Here is a 23,454-nt window from a genome sequence, read left to right as displayed (position 1 = left end):
ACTTGACTGGCCTGCACAGAGTCCTGACCTCAACCCGATAGAACACCTTTGGGATGAATTAGAGCGGAGACTGAGAGCCAGGCCTTCTCGTCCAACATCAGTGTGCGACCTCACAAATGCGCTTCTGGAAGAATGGTCAAAAATTCCCATAAACACACTCCTAAACCTTGTGGACAGCCTTCCCAGAAGAGTTGAAGCTGTTCTAGCTGCAAAGGGTGGACCGACGTCATATTGAACCCTATGGATTAGGAACGGGATGTCACTTAAGCTCATATGTGAGTCAAGGCAGGTGAGCAAATACTTTTGGCAATATAGTGTATATATATATATATATATATATATGTATGTATAAACTAAGGCTAGTAGTCATAGGAAATCAATCCAAGCCAAGTACTCATAGCCTCATAGGAACCTTGTGTCACAACATACACTGTATTCAGCAAGGTTTTCTCATAGATATATCCAAATGGTTGTCTTAGTTATGACTGTAATTAATTTGAAAAAAGTCGGACCAAAGCCAGCAGTTTTAACAGATCCTGTCAATCTTCCTTCATCTCACATAACTAATTTGCCTTCTTTATGTAACTGGTCTTGACCACTAAAAACTGTAACCATTATGCAACAGGTATAAACTCTAATATCCCACTGTGCTCTACTTCAAAGTAGTTGACATCGTGGAACATATCAACCTGCCAACATTTGCCACCAATCCAGTTAATAAAGCCTGCATACTGATTGAACTTGCTTTATTTAGCATCTTTCCAGGTTGAGATAACTTGAAATGATCTATCTATCCTGGTTAAATAAAGGTTAAATAAAGAAAAAGAAACACAACTGTGTTTTATTGTATACCGGTATCTGCTTTCTGGGGTAAAGCAAGCTAAACTGTGTAGCTGAAAAATCTTGAATCAGGGTAGGATCAAAGCTTTCATACACTTCAACAAAAGATACAGATTATAATAAAAACTACCCATTTGAGAGCTTATTTCTTTTTTATCATAGAAAAGCTCTGAAAAGAAGCTTTATTAATGTTTGTGTTGGGTGCTGATTGTCCAATCAGAATGTAGAATTGGCCTTCCTCCTGTTGAGTATCAAGAATATAACAGCACAATCTTTCTGAAAATGAGTCCTATGGCTCTTTATTTTATCTGATCAGTGCAATTATATATATATATATATATATATATATGAGTTTGCATCTTTTTGACGACTATTATTATTTTCAACACAACAATGTAAGAAAAAGAGAGAAGAAAAATAGACTAAAGATTTTTTTTTTATTTGTTGTTTTGTCTGTGTGTGTAATATGCATTCTAAACATAACAAAATTGGAAATGAAAATGCTAAAAACAAACAAACAAGCAACCACCTAGGAGCAAAAATTTTCAAAGAAACGCTCAGATGCTTATAAGGAAAATATAAATGACAGTTTACCTGTGCAGATTTATCAAATATAAACCGCAAAATATCTTTGGCGATATGTCAATTTTAATTTTAATAACATTCATCTATTCTGTTGTAAAGTCGTGACTTGTTTGTTTCCGAGCACTGGCATGAATGAGGGGCGTGTCTGTCCATACGTAATGAATGGAACGTCGTCACAGTCGCCTTCGCGGAAGGATATCTTGCACTGAAAGGTGACGCTGCTGGATGTAGAACAAGGAAAACCCTCGGGGTGTAGGAATACACAGAAGCCACACTCCGCCTTTGGCAGGTGCACAACGTAGATATATCATTAATGAGAAGTGATAGCCATGCGATATGGTGTTTTGCATATTCTACTACAGACGGCATTTTACACAAAACCATCCCTGTCTTTTCAGCAAAAGATATCGCGGTAAGTAAAAATGACCGGCTATGTTGTTCTGTTGTTTCCAACTATTAGCTTAAGCTAAATTTAGCATGTATGGCTAGCAGCTAAATAGTGACGCTCGTCTCTGTAATGTCTGGAGTGTTCTCCAGGAAGAACATTTTATTTTAATTTTTTACTGCACCAATTGTTTTGTTCTATTTTTTTCCATCAGCGGACAAATGTCAGCGTGGATAATATATGTTGCGCGGTGTTTTTGTGCACCTGACGTCAGCTGTAGCTTGACGTAACGGTAATATATCAGCTGACAAATTAGATTAAACTACGCTAGGTAATAAACAACAGTCGTATTTTTACCTTGTTACTCTTATTGTTTCCTTTATTCCTTGTTTGTCTCCTGCACTTCATTTGACATCCTTATTCTAAATGGTGTGTTTTAGTCTATTTATAAAGATTAGTATTAAACTTAAAGGTAGTATTATAACCGCTTTCTGTAAGTGAAAACTTTCAGTTTTTTACTTTTTTTGAGGAAATGGAAGACAAAAATATTTTTGTGACACGTGTCTATGAGGAAAATGAGTCACCAGTGTTTGGGTTACTATGAGGAACATCTGGAGGAGGTGTGCGGAAAAGCTGTGGCATGGCCTGCTGGACTGGTTTCAGGGAAATATAAACTCTTTAATCTGGAGGTTACATCACCGCTTACAGTTACAGCATTTTTTTTTTTTTTTTTTTACCAGGATGTAGTAATTGCTGTCGGTATGGCGCAGTGTTTGACCAATATCTGCAAACATAGATGAACAAGGCCACACCTGTTTGAACTGAGATGTTGGTTTCAGGTTTTTCAAATGTATCATATCTCTTTAAACTATTCCAAGTCAAATCTTCTCCCCTTTCAGAGAATATTGCTTCAAGTCTTCTAAACAGCAGTGTAAAGCTTTGGATTTCTCTAAAATTTTTGGCAAATTTGCTCTGCACACTATACTGTTTTGCTAAGGAAGATGATTTGTCACCTAATATCCTTAAGATCCTCCATTTCAAACATAAAAATAAATTCTCTAAATATCCCACAATGTAATGTCATGTTTTTTTTTCTCCATATGTTGTCTCTTATAATTAGTTAATGTATGAAGAAAACTAGAACTAGAAACATCTTTCTGATTACTAGCATTAAGTACCAGCATCTAAGTTAACTAACATTTCATGTAAATAGAGAGGGGTCAGCATTTAAAATGTTTCCAAAATGAATACACTTAATTTTCCCAATACATTGCGAGGAAAATATACTATATGTGTGATTATACGTTTTACTGAGTAGAGATGCATTAACCAAGGCTTATATCCGGTTGATGTTAGTGGTTGTTTTTTTCTTTTTCTTGTAATGTTATCAGCTGATGCGTACATGTGTTGGCTGATTCATGTGCATTCAGCAACCATCCTTTAAGATCCCATGGAGTGTGTTGCCCCTCCCCTACATTTGCTATCTGTTAATGTTTTGCTCAAGTTACTTCTGTCTACTCTATTTCCTTTGGTGCAGAATACATTCATGTTGGTGTTGGCATCGTAACTAAAAGTAGATATGTATATATTTTGGAACCATCAACAGTTGTGCAACTATTATTTTATACTGTCTTTTGTTTGTTGGAATGTTTTTTGTTTTTTTTTTGGTGTGTTTTTAGTCAAATTTGGGCTTTTTCTGCACAACTTTGTTTAAACTTTAAAGCAATTAAATAGATAAAAACCCAGGGATTTAATCTGTACCTAGTCGAAAAAAGTGTCTAACTTTATTTATAAAGCACTTAAAATAAAAAGAAATAAAAAAAAGAAAAAAGGCGCCAAAGTACAGCACCAGAGGGATTAATGAAAGTAAAAAATAAGCATTTATAAAAAAAAAAATGAAATGAATAATTGAAGTAGAAGTAGCAACATAAAATACACCATTAACCACAAGAAAGTAAAATCGATTAACACCTCATTTTGGTTCAAATGCCAAAGAGAAAAGCTGTGGCTTAAACACAGATTTAAAAATGTCTTTGAGAGGCTTTCTCTAATTTTGCATCAGCAAAGTACTCCATAGATTTAGAGCTGAAACAACAAAAGCCTGATTCCCCCTGAGTTTCAGTTGAGAGATCAGCTGATCTGTAGTGCTGTTTGTGTGGCAGTAAGGGAATGTAGCTCCAGATGGTAGAATTATTATGAATATGTTGTCACATCTGAGAGTTTAAATACTTACTAGATAATCTTAAGTAGTAAATGTTGATTTATGTGCAAATAGTAGCTCTTTAAGTTGCATCTGCATACATGTGTCTGGTTGAAGCTGTGTCACATATTGCAACCATGCTCTCATTGCTACACTGGCGTGCACAGACATTTCTGGGAGCAGGGGCTCTGGTTGGGAAAAGGGAACCTCTTACGTTACATGAAACCACCAAACAACGCTGATGTTTTAACTATCTTCTGCAGTCCATAGGTAGCAATGCCGCATTGGTATCTTGATTTGAGTGGGTATATATGACAATGTGCAGATCAACTAAGATTTACATATGAAATATGAAAGAAAAAACTCTATTATCTTTAAGTGCATTATATGTAATAATCTTATTTTAAGGTCATATTCTCTTGTTCTAGTTCATCTTCTTTTCCTGCTCATATCAGGGGCAAATACAGTTATTTTCAGAAAATTGTACATATATTCAGGTCACCTTTTGCAGTCCAACATTTCAATGAACACAGAATTGAAAATGCAACTTCATACACATGCCCCACTTAAACTGAATAAAACCTTATTGAAGTTATTTTTACGAATTGTGATCATTTGGCTTTATATGTGCTTTTAAAGGAAATTCTAAGCAGATGTAACTTGTGTGCTAGAGTTGTTTAAAAAAAAAAAAAAAGACATAAGTACAGTAGATGTCATAAGGGAGTCCCTGTCAGGGACCATTATAGCAAATCAATAATTACATCTATTAGATGCTTCAAATGATAAATTTTTTCTAATTGATTCAAAGAGTAGCAATTTAAACTGTTAATACGCTTGTTTAGTTACCTGGATGCTTAGCTGGCCCTTCACCAGCAGGAAAGTTTGTCAACACAACTTTTTGATTCTGATACCAATTTTTCAGCTTGTATTATTGATGGATACAGATATTTACCCAATAATATAAGAGCTTGAATCATACTTTTATTAATTACTTTGTATTGTGGAATGTTATAAAAAGCTTTATCTAGCTATATTACTCAAACTGAACAATAGTCAACAGCAACAGGTATGAGGAAAAACTGACCTATTTTATTATTAACCAATGGTTTACATAAAACCCATACAAAAGCAGATGGAGCAGAGTTTTTCTATAAGGCTGTTTCGATCAGAGACTTTAGATGCATGTGAGTATGTTCTGATATAAAGTTTTTGAGCTGATTTCGACTTAATTTCTGAAATAAGTATGGGATCGGGACCTCCTTAATTTGCAGTAATAATTTATGATATTTGGCCTATGAGTAAACTAGTAATGTTGCTGTAAATAGGCTCTAGAGTCTCTCATTTCCCCTGAGTTACACACAGAGCTTCCCTGCAAGGATTTGGCCCTCCTCCCAACTTCAAATTGATTTATCATCTCTCTTAACTCCTAAATCCCCTTCAGATGCTAGAAGCCTGCTGCTAGAATGAATCACTTTGGCATGGTGTTTGCATATTGGTGAGTTCCCTTTTAGAGTTGCAGTTTATAATCTAACCTGATTTTACTTGGCTTTAAAGTAGTTTTCATTCACAAACCTGTACAATCATAGAATGGAAAAATTTGCAAACTGCTTGTGTTGGACAGACAGAGCTTAAAGGTTCCTGTTGTCAAAGAACCAGTTGTTAAGAAACTTGGTTTGCCAAACTTTATGTAACTGTGCTTCTGATCGAGGATCTAGAATCCGTAGATGAAATAAAACAGATTTTAAATTGGCCTCACATGACCTGCCTTTTAGGGTTTCATTTTTAATTTTTGCTCTTTACTGTGTTATCTCTTATCTCTTTGTCTTTTATGCATATGCTTCTGAATTAACATAATTTTGCAGTCATTGTCTTTGTTCTTTTTTCACAGACTGACCTAATGCATCTTTGCTGGATGATCCTTTGTCTATCTTGGTGACCAAAGTCAAGCGACAAAATGTCTGGTAATCAGTCCCTGAATATATCAATAAATTAATAATTTATTTTAGGCATTTGTTTTTCCAGTGGTTTTTTTTTATTTTTATTTTTTTTATTTTACTTTCAGTGTTTTTCTGATTGACATGTTCTGTCCCCTCACTGTGTTAGGTACGTACACCCCAGCTCCTGGTGGATCCTTTTCTGCTCTCACCCCAAGCATGTGGCCCCAGGACATTTTAGCCAAATATCATCAGGTATGAGTCTGACTTTAATTTCATCATAAACCTTTTTTTTTTCTTCCTAACCCAACAGTATTATATAACAGGCTGTCATCTGCAATTTTTCTCTCCTATATTTTATTTGTTTTATCTTGGCACTTTGATATGCAGGAATGTGAAACTTTATATTATTTTTGTCTGAACAGAAAGATCCTGCAGAACAGCCTGAACAACAGTATGATGAGTTTGGCTTCAGGATAGACATTGAAGGTACTATTTTCACACAGCAAAGCACATGAGAACATTTATTTCAAGCAGCGCTGGTAAAGTCCCCTGAATCAGAATTCTCTTTGTACCACAGAATAGAGATCACACATACCAAGCCCATGTGATCTTAGTTTTTTTTTACTTTTTTCCCCCCTCATCTTAAGAGATGAATACATGTTTTGTTCTTCCTCTAGATACATTTTCAACCATCACAGTTGCAGCTGTAGAGGCTTTTTTTTTCTCTTGAATTATCCAATATTTTTTTTTTTAGTTACATTTTAACATCAGTTTAGTATCAATGCTTTCTTTATACTTTAATTTGTCGTCAAAATGAATGGGTCTGCTAAAGAGCTAAAAATCTAAGGCTAGGCACCTTTTTTGTGTTGCCAGGTAAAATTTACATGGATTATACATTTTGCCAGCTGTACCTTCTGTTGCTTTTGCAACTTGCTTTATATAACATGCATGTACAGTTCACTGGGGTATTCATACTTCCTGGTAGTCTTTCAGTTATAGACCAGCACTCATGATTTTCTTATAACTAAAAGTTATTTTAGCATTTTTGAAAGGCTCAAACAGTCTTGAAGGAAAGAAAGCTTTCTTACCTCTAAGAATTGAATCTTAACATTAACGTTAAACCGACAAATAAAAGGTATAAATGATTTTTCTTTTGTTCCGTAAAGTGTACTTTTTTTTTCTTACCTAAAATGTATCATTCTTTTACATTGTTTCAAGTAAATTAAAAATGTCACAAAATCATTTTAAGCCTAACTTTGTCTGTTTCAAAGAAGTGTTTGTAAAAAATGTACACAAAATAAGGCCTATGTTAAATAAAATGTCCAATGTAAGACCTTGTCCACAATGTTCGTTTGTATAGGCTTAGTTTATTCATTCAGCTACTATTTGCTGGAAGTTCATGTTGCTTACACTTAAAAGTTCTAAGCAAGGCTTTTTATTTTTGTTTTTATGTCATTACAAAATAAACACTTGTTTTGAGTTCTAAACAAGAGCTGTTTTTTTTATGTATTTATTTTTTTATTTGGCTTTTACTGTTATTCTTCTCAGTGTTGAGCAGCACACAAACCAAGCAGTTGTATTTTTAATCTATTTTCTTTTAATTAATTATGTACATACATGCACATTGCATAGAAAGAAAAGATTACCTTAAAACGCCCTGTCATGTCGCTAGTATCGCACTCATTGATTATCTTCTATGTGGAAGCTTCTATCATTTAGCTGTTTCCATATTTAATTCAATTTCTTAATCCAGTATGACAATCTTCTTTATTTAAAAAAGTACTTCCTGGTGTAACATTTTTTGGAAGATAAACCTAACTAATTGTGGACTTTGTGCTCTCTCCTTCTTAGACGATGGGGAACCCAAAATAAGATTGGGCACTGAAGGCTCACCCCAGTGTGAAGACCCCCAGCAGCGGCTCCGCTGGCAAGCACATTTGGAGTTCACCCATAACCACACAGTGGGGGACCTAACCTGGGATCTAATCGATCCTGTCCTTCCACGGTCCGAGCGTCTGCGGTCCTTGGTCCTCGGTGGCATACCTCACAGCATGAGGCCACAGGTAGACGAAGTATATTGTTTTGACTAAACATAGGGCACTAGGAGCTAATGCCCAGTTAAAGCTATTGTATGTTTAGCTAACAACTGCTTCTCCTTGTGTTGATAATATTACCCCACTAAATATCCTATTCTCTTTTTTTTTTTATATATATATATATTTGCACGTTCAAGTTATGGATGCGTCTGTCTGGAGCACTGCAAAAGAAGAGGACCTCTGAAATTTCCTACAAAGAAATCGTCAAGAACTGTTCTAATGATGACACCAGCACAGCTAAACAAGTAAAACCCCAAAGCTTCCATTTCCCAGACAAATATATGCATCCTAAATAAGAACATCTTAAATGATATACTAAAACATTTATCAAAAGCCTTATCAATCCCATTTGATCTAGTATTGATCATTCTCCTCTTACTGTTTTTGGTTTATTTGTTAGTCAATAACTGCTCTCTAGTTTGAGTTCGCTCCATATAACAGTGGTATTATAAACTGATTATTATTGAAACTTTGAAATGATAATATGTTGATTCTTAAACTCTGCTTCACAGATTGAAAAGGACCTGTTACGGACTATGCCAACCAATGCATGTTTTAGTACTCTTAATAGCGTCGGAGTCCCAAGACTTAGACGGGTCCTGAGAGGCCTGGCATGGCTCTACCCGGATATTGGCTACTGTCAGGGAACTGGCATGGTGAGATACATAACTTCACTTCCCCAGCTGTGCATTTGTTGTTTTTCATCCACACATTTATGCCTTATTTTTTCTTTTCTCCCTTTTTTTTTTTTTTAATCTACATAAACGTTATCATTTAAATCAGGTTGTTTCCTGCTTGCTGCTCTTTATGGAAGAGGAGGACGCATTATGGATGATGTGTGCTTTGATCGAGGACCTCCTTCCTCCATCTTACTTCTCCTCCACCCTGCTGGGCGTCCAAACAGATCAGAGGGTTCTCAGGCAGCTCATTGTTCAGTACCTGCCTGCTCTGGACCGCCTCCTCCAAGAGCATGACATTGGTAATGTTCAGTTGGAATTAAATGAGTAAATGATGCATATTCTTCCCATTGTAACACCTTCCTTTGTTTACATGCAGAGATGTCTCTAATCACGTTGCACTGGTTTCTGACATCATTTGCCAGTGTGGTTGACATCCGTCTGCTTCTAAGGATCTGGGATCTGCTCTTTTATCAGGGCTCGGTTGTGCTCTTCCAGGTCACACTGGGTATGCTGAAAATTAAGGTAGGTCCACCACACAGCTATTTTTCCTTGGTTAAAATGAATTATGCATCAACTCATCTAGGACACTTTCCACTGTTTCCACCAAAGGTTGAAAATTAAAGTCTGTCAAGTTTAGGTGTTATTCTCTATTTGTTTTCTTCCTGCAGGAGGAGGAGCTTATTTCATCAGAGAACTCTGCATCTATTTTTAACACCCTGTCAGACCTACCAAGTCAGTTAAAAGATGGGCCTGCAGTTCTAGGAGAGGCTATGAGGATAGCAGGGACGCTAACCCAGGAAACTCTGGAGGCTCATCGTCACAAGCACCTTGCTTATATTCTCAATGAGCAGGCACAGCTGAACAACGGCAACAATTCAACAATCAGTACAAACCTCAACAAGGTTTGTTTTATGATGTTGGACAACCTGATTTGCTGTTTTAGTGATGTTCTCTGCTTTTCTGAGAGGTCATCTTGTTTCTGTGGATACTTAGGTGGTGAGGAGGCAGTCGCTGCGCAGGAAGTCCACACTGACATCTCTGCTGTTTGGGGAAGATGAGGCTGAAGCCCTGAAATCCAAAAATATTAAGCAGACTGAGTTGGTGGCTGCTCTAAGGGAGGCTATAACTCGTACTGCAGAGCACTTCCACTGTCTAGACCCCCGGCATTCCAACACTGTAGGTTGAAACGTTCAACCATGCATTGTTTCCCTCCTGAATATTTGGGGGAAATATGTTTATTTTCTTGCAACCCGTGTCCTGATGGGTTGGTGCACTTATCGAGTTTGGGTCCTTTCTTCTTCTCTCCAGGACCTGACCCCAGATTACTCCATGGAGAGCCACCAACGAGATCATGAAAACTTTCTGGTGGTGTCTCGTAACAGACGGAGACGGGCAAAGGCTTTGCTGGACTTTGAGCGTCACGATGATGATGAATTGGGCTTCCGAAAGAATGACATCATCACTGTGAGCCATACTGAGATTAATCCTCCTTTTTTTTTTTTTTTTTCTATGCATGAAATCATTTTCCTTTGTGCTCCTTACTCTACCTTATCTTTCTGTTAGATCATCTCACAAAAAGATGAGCACTGTTGGGTCGGGGAGCTCAATGGCCTTAGAGGTGTGTACTTTTATCAGTATTGTATCATTATAGTATAGAAGTGTTTTATGGGTTTATTTTACCATTAAACATTTGTTCTTTCTTGTTTTAGGTTGGTTTCCAGCCAAGTTTGTCGAGATTCTGGATGAAAGAAGCAAGGAGGTAATTTGTCTGATGCGGAAGTCCATAGATAAGCTGTACACGGCTTTGAGCATCTGTTCACCTGATTATTATCCCCTGTCTCTTGCTATTCATTGACTGTTGAACCTGCCTGCATCCAGTACTCGCTAGCAGGAGATGACTCAGTGACAGAGGCGGTGACTGACCTTGTCAGAGGAACTCTGTGTCCTGCTCTGAAGGCCATCTTTCAGCATGGATTAAAAAAGCCCTCCATACTTGGAGGGCCTTGCCATCCATGGTTATTCATAGAGGAGGTAAATTTATGATATAATTTTCTAATGGCTATATTAATGAAATCTTTTGTCAAGTACAAAATAGGAATACATTATTCTGTTATGCTTTTTTTTTTTCCCTCTTTCAGGCAGCTAGTTGTGAGGTGGAAAGGGACTTTAATTCTGTCTACTCCAGACTTGTGCTTTGCAAAACATACAGGTAAAATAAATGTTTATTTATAATGAATGCTTTTAAATTTTTAAAGGGTTTATACTAAATAGTTTTCTTACTAAAAACACATTGTTTGTTTGACAACCTTAAATATAAGCTTTCTGCTAAACCTCCTTCTGTTTAAAAGTGATAAGGGCTCTAAATAAGTTGATAGTGTTTCTATTAATCATTTTGGAAAAAATGGTAATCATATTATCAATGTGATTAAAATGAGATAGAATGACATGGTGAACATAGTTTTGCACATTAACAAATTCAGGTAGTCAAACTTTAAGCAAAAAGAGAAAAGTAGCAGCTCAGGGTCGGTATCTGCAGATTCTCCAGCACTCCGCTGCTGTTTGTAATGAACCTCATAGAACGTTCAGATCTCTATTTATCATCCCCAGTAATTCCATGCTGAAGACCACTTTAGGGTTCGACTCATTCGGGAGTGATCAGATTCCCCATTTGTCATATTTGTTTTAAAATAGCAGACAGAGGCAGCCAATAGCTGCAGACGAGCTCTTCAGACCCACACATACATGTGCTGCACACAAAGCACTTTGGAGGAAAACTGGATTGTGACCTTTAAAAATAGTAGGAAACTGAAAAGGATGAAATATTAAACATGATTTGTCAACAAAATATATTGACATTAATTGGCTTTATTGGCTGTAATCACTGCAGTCTTTAAACTAGGTTCTTTATAGATATTTCTTTATTTGCAGTTGTAACAAAGTTGAAGCATTTGAATGTATTCTGTGATAAGTTACAGAATTTAGTTTTTCATCACAGCGTCTGTTATTTACCAGGTTGGATGAAGATGGTAAAGTTCTTACACCAGAGGAGTTGCTCTACAGAGTGAGTATGCATAGGACCCAATAGGTCCACTGACTGATGAAATGGTTAATTTGAGTCTTAATATAGAAGAATTTGTAAATAGTTTTACTTAAAGTTTCCACTGTTTTATTCATATATGTATTGTATTAAAGTTAGGCCTATAGCTAAAAGTTTGAAGGGAGAACTTAGTTTCTTCTCTTTGTTTTTGTTTTGTTTTTCCCAGGCAGTGCAGTCTGTAAACATGAGCCATGACTCTGTTCATGCTCAGATGGATGTCAAGTTCAGATCTCTTGTCTGTGTTGGCCTTAAGTGAGTCCCTCTTGAGCTCTTTAGTTTGAAATGTAAATAATTTTTACAATTAATTCTGAATATCTCCTGCTTAACATGCATCCATCTTTACAGTGAGCAGGTGCTTCATCTGTGGTTGGAGGTGTTATGCTCGAGCATGGCTGCTGTAGAGAAATGGTATCATCCATGGTCATTCCTTCGCAGTCCTGGTTGGGTGCAGATCAAGTGCGAGCTCAGGTATTAAAGACATGTGACAACAAACCTAAAATAGATCCAGCTACCTTGTTTGCCAGTTTGTGTTCTATTTTAACGTACCTATAGTTTTAGTATTGATTGCAAACATTTTATTTTTACCCATTTTTTTATTATCTTAATAAAATATCAATAAATCATGGAGTTGGTTCATCATCACATCTCCATTTAGACTTTACCCTTTCTTTTTCTAAACACCTAATGTTTAGAAAGTGTACTCTATTTTTATTTTTTTTATTAATCAGCCCATTTTGAATGTTTGTGCCCTCAGGGTTCTGTCAAAGTTTGCCTTCAGTCTCTCTCAGGACAGTGAGCTGCCCGACAAAAAAGTGGTGAGTTAAACTGCTCGTCATACAGCAGCAAATCAGTTTTATCAGTACAGTGTGTTGCATTCAGGAGGAAAACCGTTGACGTCATCATACCATTTCAGAAATCTGCTATTCTGAAAGCAGAAGTTATGGATGTGCTGGTTCAGCATCACCTGTTTAGTTGGGATCTCTAGGTAACCTCCTGTTTGAGACTGTGGTGGCTGAAAAATAGATGGTAGCTAAAGCCAATTCACAGTTTCTGCTCCTGCATTTCCTTTACTTTCTGTTTATTTTGTACTAAACACCATAGGCCCCAAAATGTAAAATTAAATTTAGAAAAATTGCCGCCCATCATTATTTACCAGTCCCCAAAAACACTCAGTTTATCCTCAGAGATGCAGATACCTTGAATTGGCTTTAATCTTTAATCTCAATGAACAACTAACACTCTACTGTTTCCTTATATTTAGCAGTTGATGTCTCGTACTAATTTTTAGTGGCTAACCACCTTAAAACTAGAAATCACTCTGTTTATAAAACCTATGTAAGGAAAATGGACAACCCGGCACTAAAGGTACCACAAATCTCACGCTAACTTGCCGTGGAAGGCGCAGCTAGCATATGAAAGGCGGCACTCAAAGTATATATTTTCTGTTAATTCAGAGTGCTGTGTGTGATGGCAAGGAGAGCGCCCAAACACCATCCTGCTGGGGGAAATATGGAAGCCTATAGGGAAAATGGAGTAATAAAAGTCCTAAATCTTTTTGGAACGAAGTCTAATTGAGGTTGTCTTTGTCTAGTATTCACAGCTTTGTATTGGTCTGTTAACATTTTGATTGTTTGAATAGAAAGACTTAACCATAGTAGGAACATAGAATAGTGCTAGTAACTTCTCAGCTCTTTACCTTTTTCTATAACAAATTGTTCTTTTTTTTTTATTTGTCTGTTTTAGGAGAAGGAGCAAAAACCACTAAAAGAAGGGGTGCAGGATATGCTGGTGAAACATCATCTCTTTAGCTGGGATATCGATGGCTGAACACAGCTTTACCCCATGATACGCTGGTGTAGATTCTCAGTCATCCTGGACGTATCAATCTGAAGTGCTTCAGTAGAGATCATCAGGACCTCTGCTGTTTCTTTGACCTCTCAGCTAAACAATATTTTTCATTCTGAAAATAACTTGAAGCATCGGGCTTATAAATGTTGTCAGAACAACTGCATGTTTCTTCCAACCGTGTTCAGATCTGAATTATGTGTAAGAGACTAAATGTCTTTAAGAAACTAAAGAGGTCCATTTGCTTTCTACTTGAGCAGTGGGCTGCATTCTAGTTTGTGTTTCAGCTACTGGTTGCAATCCACATCTAATTTAAAAACATCTTCTCCCGTTGGTCATGAGCGCCAAAGTAACGACTGAAACCCAGTAATGTTCATCTGTTTTGTACAGACTAAAGTTTGGTGCATACTTTATTTCTCTTTGAATCCTGCATCAGAGGTTATGCCACAAGACAAAACTTCCATGTTGTACAGAATAATCTGTACTAGTAGAACCTGTTAACACTAACTTCTGTGGATAAATTACAAGTGCAAAACCCATAACTGATCATCTAAAAAATGTTTTAAAATGACCTTCACTTCCCCATGCTGTCAACTCCTACATTTTAGTACCAAAAAGGAACATTCCTAATCATAAGTCTGTAAAGAGAAACTATTTTTGAATGTTACTTTCTTCAGTACTCTAAAATTCATTAAACATGTCAGATTACTGTCTTGTTTCATGTGCCAGGTCAGCCACAGATCATGAACTGTGTCTACTACCTTAATAAGGGTAGTACAAAACGCACTTGTATCATTTAAAATAATGTAGCTACTTTTTGTGTTACATCATTACATGTTACAATAAAATAATATATAATGAATACTTTGTTTTTATTAAACTGTAACATAGTAAAAAGCCTTTAGGTACTTTACACTTGTAAAAGGTATAATTAAGATGATTTTTTTAAAAGTTGCACATATTGGGAAATTTCATTGTCTTTTCTCTTTATTTTCAAGAGTTTCTTGCACCTTTGAAACCTTGACATTACACTAGAAATTAGCATAGTAGTAGTCTGCTAAAATGTTTTTAACCAATTTTGCACCCACACATTTTCAACAGCAAGGTTTTAATGGACTTGAATGCTCTCTTGTCAAGTGTATCGTCATGTGACTTTATGGTCACTTTATTATTTCCCCTTATGTGGGGCAGCAAACTTTTGTAAAGCACATCACTGCCACAAGGCTGGAGTGAGAAAGTATGTTTCCTGCTGTTGTTGAATATAATTAACTTTTTAAAAACGACTTTACTGCAAATGCTGTTAGTAGTTTAGCTTGACTAGAAACATACCCAACAATAAAAATGTTCCCATTCCTAGGTCCAAAAAAGGCATTAAGCTTAAACAGTAATTTGGTAGTTTTAAGTAGGAAAGGACTTTACCCATTTTAGTTCTTTTATGGATGATGGAAATCATTGTGAAAAATTTAAAAGAAACACAGCTGTATAGTTTTTATTTTTTTATTTTTATTGTTCTTTTTGCAGAAAAATGTCTGAAATTGTCACAAACGGCAACAGGCCATACCACACAGGAGTACTAGATTAACAGGAAAAGCATTGGAATCATTAGCAACTGCTTTACTGTGCTGTTATTTTATTAATGCTAGTATAAGGTAGCCACCAGTTAAAGCATGACAAATACTACTGAATCTAAGAGTGCAAGTGAGATTAAATATAGTCCAACCATCTAAGAGTAAATGTACTGCTGTTGTGCCAAATAAATAACTAGGGTTAAAATAATGCCACAGCTTATTTTGTATAGCTTAAACTTGTTTCAATCATTTTCCCCCTTTGCTACATTCAGTTTTTTTTAATTTGCATACAATTTTTACAAACTCAAATTTGAATTTTTTACACCTAATTTACATTTGTAGTATAAATAGTCCAACTTTGTCATTAATACACAGTCGATGCAGGAGGAAGTGAATATAGCTGCACTTGCAGAAGCACGGCCCTTCTGCTGTCTCCAGCCAAAAGGCCGGTTCCACTAAGGTAAGGGGGGGGGGACCTCATCCTGACTGAGACTGACCTCTAACACCTCATTACTTTTTTTTAATTTGTAAAGGCAGCTGACATTGAAATGCATAACATTTGTTTCAGAACAAACAAAGATGAACTTGGTATGAACAGGCAGGATTTTTTAAATCTTCTCGATTCAAACATCTGTCAAAGTTGTGGAATGACACTTTGTGAACTAATAGATGGAGATGTAAAAAAAAAAAATTCCAACAATTCAGCAGTTTCCTGTTGCTGTGGAGGAGGGTGCTGTCATTGAGTTGGCGCTGCTATTTTGGCCTTTTCCTTTGTGCCTCTGGCCACCCCTTCTCCTTCCACCTCCTCCAGACTTTGGCTACAAAGGACAGAACAGAAAACACAGGTTTAGGTGGAACACCCCTTCAAAGTAGTAATGAGACCGTGCACACATCAAATTGCAGAGCTTTTACTTCAGCACTTTATTTTGTCCTGTTTTTTCTGGTTCATACACATTTACCTTGTTCTCTTTGTTACCCTCTTTTAATTGAGGGTCATCATCTCCCTCCCCCTTTGGATTCATCCACGCAAGCAAAGTAAAAAATATGTGATGCAATGTGGCAAAATTAAAGTTTGGGATGAAACAAATGAGTCAGCATTGGTTAAATGAATAAGAAGATGGGGAGACAAAGGATATTAGTGAGTTAGAATTGATCACTGCTTTCCAAAGATTGGAAGAAATCTGCATAAAGTGTGAAAGCTTCAAGCGACTGGGTGTGTCTGTTGATCTGTGTTGACTCACCGGCTGTGACGTGCTGGAGCCAGCCGGCTGTGCTATCGTTGCTGCATCGTCGCCAGTTGCCATGGTGCCATCCTCTTTCCTAAGAGGCACCTTCTTTGTGGACTGCATTTTAATTTGTGGAGGTTTGGAGTTAGATGGCATGTTATTAGTAGAGTGCAACAGCTGAAAGGGAGAGGAAATAAGACGATTTAAAACTTGATTTTCACTTTTTTTATGAGTCGGCGGAACCTGTCTACCTTAGTGATTGTTCCCACAGCCTTGGTGCGGCCTTCTCTGAACACCAGTCTCTGGTCACAGTGGAGATACTCTGGCGTTTTGATGAAGCGGAAGTGGACTGAAGCCTTGTCCCCTGTCCTTAAGCAGTCTCTGTTCATGGACAAGATGGTGGCTGTCTGTCGTATACTCCCACAATGGACTGATTGTTGTATGAGGTAAAGAATAGAAAGACGCACACTTTAATGAATCAATCCAGTACAAATTCCTTTGTAACACATTTATAAAATGTTTTTCTACATTCTTTCATGTTAGAACTATATTACTTCATTGTATTTTGTATTCCTTTGCTTCTTTTCAATGTCACTGGTTGCAATGAAGGGATGTGGTACTAAGGCAGAATACAGAGGACCAACTTTTTCAGATTTTAATTTGTGAAAAATAAAATCATACATTGTACATTTTTTTCTTTCTACTTGACATTTATGAACTGCTTTTTGTTGGTGCATCAAATATAAAATCGGAATAAATAAAGGGTATATGTATAGGTAGAAATGTGTGCATAAAGCCTCTCAGTAACACTATTACCCACCCATCGCCTGGTATCTGGGGGATATCGTAGTCGGATGATGCAGAACCAGAATTTCAGCCTCAAACTCCCAAGTTGCCTGAGGGTTTAACTTCGGCGACACCATCACCATTCCTTTCCTTATAGTCGACCGTTTGATCTTTAGAGAAAAGTGAGAGAATAGCATTTTTTAAGCCTTTAGCAAACCAGACTAAACACCTTTACTACAGAAGGTTCACAAATCACATGTTTTAATAGATAACATGGAGCATTTATTCTTTCCAACCTTTTTCAAAGCAAACGAGGCAGTCTGTCCACCTCTAACCTCCTTAACTGGCATTCGTTTGCGATGAATTGATTTAACAGCAATAGGAATGAAGGTTCCTAGAGGATCCGGACCCAGTAGCATAGTATCGTTCAGACGTATGAGCCCGCGTAAGGTAGTTCCTGATACTACAGTTCCCACTCCCTGGAGAGGAAACAGGACACGGTGAAAATTCAGTGAGCACTTAAAACTATTTCAGTAAGGTTAGTTTAATTACCACTGTAAACTACATCTAGGAATGAAATTTTAGCTGTGCTTCAGGTACCGGTACAGAATAGGTATCATCTATCTGAAATTCGGCAGGCTGATCGTCTCTGTAAGATGTTCTGGAGGAGAGTAGGTTGAGAAACATCTTAAGCAGGTCCATGTTCTCCCCAGTTACATTGGAAATCTGAAAGATGGGGCACATCCTGGGCAGAAAACACAGATTACAAGCAAGGCGTTTAGTTATGACTGAGTTGATATTTTAGTCGTGCAGATAGAGAGAAATACCCCATACCTCTCTGAACTGAAGTTTGAGGCTGCGACTATCACATCATCTTTGCTCTGTACCAGGACCGGAATCTTCCTGCAGCCAGGAGACTTCAATAACCTTTGGAGTAACTTCAAGGTCTCTGTTGGACAAAAGATTTTTTTTTTAGATGTATGTTTAGTTTTTTTAAAAAGGAAATAAATTTTAACTGAATATAATCAGCACAATGTTTATATAATATGTTAGGAATACCTGAAAACTAACCTTGTAAGATGTTGGCTGGACACATGTCTATTTTAGTAACCACTACAAAGACCGGCACGTTTAGCGCTAAAGCTAAGCCAAGGTGTTCTTTGGTCATTCCTACAATACCAGCATTACTGCCCACCTGGTGAAACAGACAGAGGGAAAGAAAGAAAATCAGTTTTTCTGTTTTTAATTGGTAGCTTTCAGTCTAGTTTTACACTTTCACAGGTAATCAACAATAAGCATCAGAAATCTAAACCTAAAATACTTCTGATTATTATTTTTTTATCTAGGCAAACAGACAAACACTAATGCCCCTCACTGTCTAACCATCAGCATGCAGAAGTCTGGAAGGTGTCCAGTCATCCCGAACACGGTGGTCTTCAGGTACTTCTCATGACCGGCCAAGTCGATGAAGGTAATGACTTTGGAGGACTTCTCACAGATTTTGGTCCAGTCCAGGCTTCCTCCATGGCTGTCAGGTTTGTTCACAACCTGGGGACGCACAGGAAACTGGTGAGTCAGTAATAAAAGTTTGAAAACGGTAAACACCACACATAGCAAACTGTGGATGGTGGCTGGTTAGCATGTTGTAAGATTTTTAAGTCTAGAGAAACTTTTTGTAATCAATTAATTTTGTTATACTCAAAAACTTTTTTTTGTATTTTTATCAGACGTCGTTGTATGAGTTACTAACATTATACAACAATGAAACCACTGTTAATGTTCAGGACTTTTCAGGAATTTGATAAACTGTTAAATTCCAGATACCAATAAATGTAGACAATCTTACATTAAAACTCACATTAATGTTTCTCTTAATTTTCTATAGTCGTTTTTCTCTCTTGTTAGTCTCTTCCTTTGTTAAAGTAAGGATTTATTTGTGTGTAAAAAGACTACATCTTGTTCTTTCTGAATGAAGCAGGATGCGCGCTGCCCATGACAGATTTGGAGGAGTGTCAGGGCGCCATTCCATTACTGTCAACGCGTAGTTCAATGTTTCGAGGACAAACCAGGCTTAAGTGCAAACGATATTTATGCTCGTATCCAGTGTAATGTAGGTCTAGGTAGGCATTGTTGAAAACTTCTAAAATAAACTCCACTGTTCATGTTATTTTCACTCTGGGTGAATGAGAACCCATCATGTTCTCAAGCTGATGATAATGCAGAAACCTGGGAGCTGGGTCTGTTTCCTGTTGCTGTTTAAAATTCATCGTAGTGTTTTGGACTTTGTTCTGCATATTTTGCATGTGTTAAATTTTAACAATATCGGATCTATTTGATGCACACTCAGCAAAAAGGTCTTTACCAAAAATGTTCAGCACATATATCTGTCATCTGTCATTACACTCCTTGTGGGTAATTATGTTTAAAATGGAACAGTTTACTAAGTAACTGGACTAAAAATAGCAGCACTGGTTTTTAATGGACCTGATTTTTTGAAAGTGATTATTCCAAATACCAGACTACACCTATCTAGCCCTCACCTGACCCTCCTGGTCAAACCCCAGGATGTCATTGCCCACGCTGCTGGTCCTGCCACTCTCCATCTCATGTTTGTGCCTGAAAAGCTTCTGCCGGGCAAAACCCCTGCCGTTGTCCAGCTCACCATGTGTCAACACTCCCAGCAGAGTGCTCTTACCGGCGTCCACATTCCCCACCACTGCAACTCTGGGTGGGACACAAAAGCACCAAAGTAGCTTTAAAAACACCAGACAATCACTGGTTAATCCTGCTATAACTGAGGAGACAAAGCTTCAAAATTCTGACATGTCAACTACTGACCTGACCTCCAGGAAGTCCAGCTCACCCACACGCCTCCGAATCAGATAGTCACGCACCATTCCAGCAGCCTCAGTGCGCTCTCTAAGGGGGATCAGGTCAGAATCCAGCTGCTCACACAGAGAGTGGACTGTTGCTACCGAGGCCTCCATATCTTTTTCATCCAGACCCCAGTCACCACCATCTATGCAATAGGGCATTAAAAAAGTGTTTATAAACTGCAAGATGAGGGGTAAGTTTAAAAAAAAAATGGTTTAGTTGGCTCAGAATGCTGTGTAACGGACAGATTAGTTGTGTGTTTCTTACCAGAGCCCATTCCAACCACATAGATTGTCTCCCCACAGCCCTCCTCCATCCTATCCCGAAGCTGTCGGAGTAATGAGTCATACTGCTCCCCATTTGGGCTTACAAGCGCTGACTGATGGGGTTCCAGAAAAAAGAAAACAAACAGAAAATACTGATTAATAAAAGCAGAATTGATTTAAGTGTGTTCTTGTTCAAGAGTGGAGGGCTACATATAAACAGCTTTAATAAAATGAAATGTTTTTGGGGAATGCCCTGCGATAGGCTGGCGGCCTGTCCAGGGTGTACCCTGCCTCTCGCCCATAGACAGAGATAGGCACCACCACCCCTCGTGAACCCAGCTGGGATAAGAGTGTTGGAAAATGGATAGATGGTTTTGGGGAAAGGGAGTGCAAAAAAACAATCTTCTCACAAACAGAATCCCAGCTGTCACTTTTCCCATGAACTACTTTGTTGCACATTTACTCAGGCTATCTGATACAGACACAAAATATTCCATTCTGCAAAGCTGTACTACAGGGAAAGCTGATTTAGATTATTAACAGGAGTTTATAATGCACTACTCTTTAACATGGATTACATTTTTCATCTTTAACGACCTTAAGATTGAGGAAAGTTTGTTAAAACTCTTATATTTACAATCATGTTCCATTAGGTAGTCCAAAAGGAAAGCAGCAGTACTAAAAAATATCACCTATAGGAGACTGCAGATACATCAGAACTACAACAGTGGATAGTTTAAATTCAGTGCATAAAATATGTATTTAAATCCTTTAAAAATGTATAATTCACTAATTAATGTATAATTTTAAGAAGCAATAATATCTGGTTATTTAATCAGACATATCAATACATTGTCACTGATATACTAAGTAAATGTGTTATTACTTATTAGTACACCAGAACATGAAGATTGTGTATAAATATGCTTTAGTATAGGTGCAAAAGGATAATGGAATGCCATTTTTGTCACGCATTTTTTACCAGGAATAAAGTAAGCAGAATATTTCTATTTGTGATGCAACACAGTGCAATCTTTGCAGTATGGCATTACACCTCAGTAATAGGTAATCTGAAGCTTCCAGGAAATACCTTTATTGCTCTGTCGCTTGCATGCAAACAATCAGGGTTACATCATGTCACATATCGTGTCCATTTCATAAATCGGGGTTCTAAATTAGAGCTGTTTATAGACTGCAACATCAGTGGTGTGAGCGTACAAAACAGCATACGATGCAATGTTTACACACGGTATTGTATTTTGATTTATGAGCTGGGTTTTTTTTTAGTGTAAATGTTAAATGACTCCATTTGAGTCGTGAGAAAAGACGTATCTGTCCAGACTCTCGGATATTATTTCCGTGTAACATTTGTTAAACGTGTTATTGTTTGCATTTAAATCATCTCTCTATGCCGGTTTAAGGTAGTACATCAGCTGGAGCTAATGTTAGCCACAAGGCTAACTATTTCAGTTAACGTCAGAAAAAAATGGCAACAAGCTCAACATATCGCTATCCCTGAACCCCATGTGACCAAACCTAATATTGATCAATATATCTAGATTCAAAGCATGGTGGTAACAATGCAATGTGCATAACAAGAATTCATATTTTCATTCATTCAACCGCGTTAGCATTAGCAATGCTACATTGAGGCCTAGCGCTACCTTGCTGCTGCAGTCGATCCTCCGATCCTCGGGCTCGCCGTTGGTCAGCTCCCCGTCTTCGTCGATCTCGTCGCCGTCCTCTTCCCCGCATCCTCCCCGGTCTGGAGCGAATATACTGGCGGGGACTAAAGCGTCAGCCAGAGGTCCCGTTCCTGTTGTTAAACCTGGCTCAAGCCCCGCCGCTAATGATGCCATTTCGATGCCAACTGTCTAGTATTAAATGCCGCTCAGACTGTGCAAAGTGTGACGACGACTGGCTATGAAACACACCAACAGCTGGCGACTAAATTGTTTTAACCCCGTCTTTGCTACACAAGCTAAATACATGTAATAAAAAATAACGACACACCGGTTAATAACAAGGCTTTTTATTCGAAATGTTTTCAAATAACATAAAAAAGCCACCACCTCATGAATATTAATAACTATCAAGTGAATAGGCGTATTTTCACCCTGTGTTCACAAATAGATTGATTCTCTGCTAGCAGCGGACCAATAGAAAAAAGGGGGATTGTTCATATCATTAAAGTTAGAGCCAGCCTCTTTAAAAGGAGGTAGCAGCGCCACAGAAATGTTGTAATAACCCTGTAACAAGTCTACACAACAAATTATTACATACGTCTACTGAGAAATGTTATTCTAAAGATAAGTGTGTTTCTATAGCACATCCTATGGGGTTCCATTACTCCCAAAATATATAAGTATACTTAGAGGTGTCAAGTAAAGAAAGTACAAACACTTCGTTACTGTACTTAAGTACACTTTTTAGGTATCTATCTATAGTTTAGGCAAGGCAAGGCAAATTTATTTTTATAGCTTAATTCAGTACAAAGACAATGCAAAGGGCTTTACATGATTGAAATATAGGAAAATAAAACAGAATCAAAGCAAGTAGGAAAAAAATAAAATTAATAATGCGGAAACAAAAAAGAACATCCTAAAGAAAATAAAAAAAGTTGAACTAATGATGTTACAGTTGAACTGTTTAACTAGAACAGTTGAAGGCAATCCTAAACAAATGTGTTTTTAGTCTTGATTTAAAGGAAATCAGGCTTTCCGCACTTTTACAGTTTCTTGGAAGTTTGTTCCAGATAAGTGGACCATAGGAACTAAATGCTGCTTCTCCATGAGTTTACTCCATTACTTATTTTTCTTCTTACTTCTGACTTCTACTCATTACATTTTCACACAAGTATCTTTTACTTTCTATTCCTTAATTTTTTAAAACAAACGTTACTTGTTACTCTTGCTTCGGTTTAATGTTTATAAATATTTAATTCACATCATGTGCGCCATCCAATGCAGTTCATTGGCGCCATCCACATCTAGTGAAAACTAGTGTAATTGGATGAGTCATATAACGCAAACACTCATTGGTTAGCTAAAGGAAATCATCAGAAGCAAG

The 23,454-nt window shown here is 37.3% G+C and overlaps 2 protein-coding genes across 5 annotated transcripts; one reads left to right on the top strand and one right to left on the bottom strand.

Moving 5' to 3' along the window:
* The first annotated feature begins 1,642 nt into the window (after positions 1-1,642).
* sgsm3 (small G protein signaling modulator 3) lies at positions 1,643-14,533 on the top strand. Of its 3 annotated transcripts, none has more exons than XM_015397749.1 (22): positions 1,643-1,837; positions 5,899-5,971; positions 6,114-6,199; positions 6,370-6,433; positions 7,799-8,010; positions 8,181-8,288; positions 8,556-8,699; positions 8,827-9,022; positions 9,100-9,245; positions 9,392-9,625; positions 9,717-9,899; positions 10,032-10,187; positions 10,287-10,341; positions 10,433-10,482; positions 10,602-10,754; positions 10,862-10,932; positions 11,736-11,784; positions 11,987-12,072; positions 12,166-12,288; positions 12,575-12,635; positions 12,734-12,805; positions 13,564-14,533. In XM_015397749.1, exons 2-21 carry the CDS (start codon positions 5,965-5,967, stop codon positions 12,803-12,805), a joined length of 2,256 nt encoding a protein of 751 aa, XP_015253235.1. In that variant the 5' UTR covers positions 1,643-1,837; positions 5,899-5,964; the 3' UTR covers positions 13,564-14,533. The 3 variants fall into 3 exon arrangements, with proteins under 3 accessions (XP_015253235.1, XP_015253233.1, XP_015253234.1); XM_015397748.1 differs by lacking the exon at positions 12,734-12,805 and adding an exon at positions 5,452-5,505 and having other exon boundaries at positions 1,655-1,837; positions 13,564-14,529; XM_015397747.1 differs by lacking the exon at positions 12,734-12,805 and having other exon boundaries at positions 13,564-14,528.
* A 1,224-nt stretch (positions 14,534-15,757) lies between these two features.
* On the bottom strand, positions 15,758-22,429 carry gtpbp1 (GTP binding protein 1). Of its 2 annotated transcripts, XM_015397751.1 has the most exons (14): positions 22,050-22,429; positions 20,387-20,498; positions 20,084-20,264; positions 19,786-19,969; positions 18,629-18,793; positions 18,317-18,440; positions 18,080-18,194; positions 17,846-17,990; positions 17,542-17,724; positions 17,280-17,415; positions 16,711-16,889; positions 16,475-16,636; positions 16,193-16,243; positions 15,758-16,051 (listed from the first exon to the last, which is right to left on the bottom strand). In XM_015397751.1, the coding sequence occupies exons 1-14, from the start codon at positions 22,242-22,244 to the stop codon at positions 15,935-15,937; spliced, it is 2,049 nt and encodes a 682-aa protein (XP_015253237.1). In that variant the 5' UTR covers positions 22,245-22,429; the 3' UTR covers positions 15,758-15,934. The 2 variants fall into 2 exon arrangements, with proteins under 2 accessions (XP_015253237.1, XP_015253238.1); XM_015397752.1 differs by lacking the exon at positions 16,193-16,243.
* Positions 22,430-23,454: the final 1,025 nt, after the last annotated feature.

The sequence above is a fragment of the Cyprinodon variegatus genome, unplaced genomic scaffold (assembly GCF_000732505.1).
Source record: "Cyprinodon variegatus isolate N-32 unplaced genomic scaffold, C_variegatus-1.0 Scaffold884, whole genome shotgun sequence".
Classification (NCBI taxonomy): Eukaryota; Metazoa; Chordata; class Actinopteri; order Cyprinodontiformes; family Cyprinodontidae; genus Cyprinodon; species Cyprinodon variegatus.
This window is presented reverse-complemented; position numbering and strand designations above follow the sequence as displayed.

What these genes read in the sequence shown, in the direction of transcription:
- sgsm3 (XM_015397748.1), top strand. An exon ending in TTTTAGCCAAATATCATCAG is followed by an intron (nt 6,200 to 6,369) that starts GTATGAGTCTGA and finishes TTGTCTGAACAG; the next exon opens with AAAGATCCTGCAGAACAGCC. An exon ending in TGGATGAAAGAAGCAAGGAG is followed by an intron (nt 10,483 to 10,601) that starts GTAATTTGTCTG and finishes GCCTGCATCCAG; the next exon opens with TACTCGCTAGCAGGAGATGA.
- gtpbp1 (XM_015397751.1), bottom strand. Translation starts at nt 22,244, where the DNA reads ATGGCATCATTAGCGGCGGGGCTTGAGCCAGGTTTAACAACAGGAACG. An exon ending in GGTTTGACCAGGAGGGTCAG is followed by an intron (nt 18,794 to 19,785) that starts GTGAGGGCTAGA and finishes GTGCGTCCCCAG; the next exon opens with GTTGTGAACAAACCTGACAG. An exon ending in CTGTGGGAACAATCACTAAG is followed by an intron (nt 16,637 to 16,710) that starts GTAGACAGGTTC and finishes TCTCCCTTTCAG; the next exon opens with CTGTTGCACTCTACTAATAA.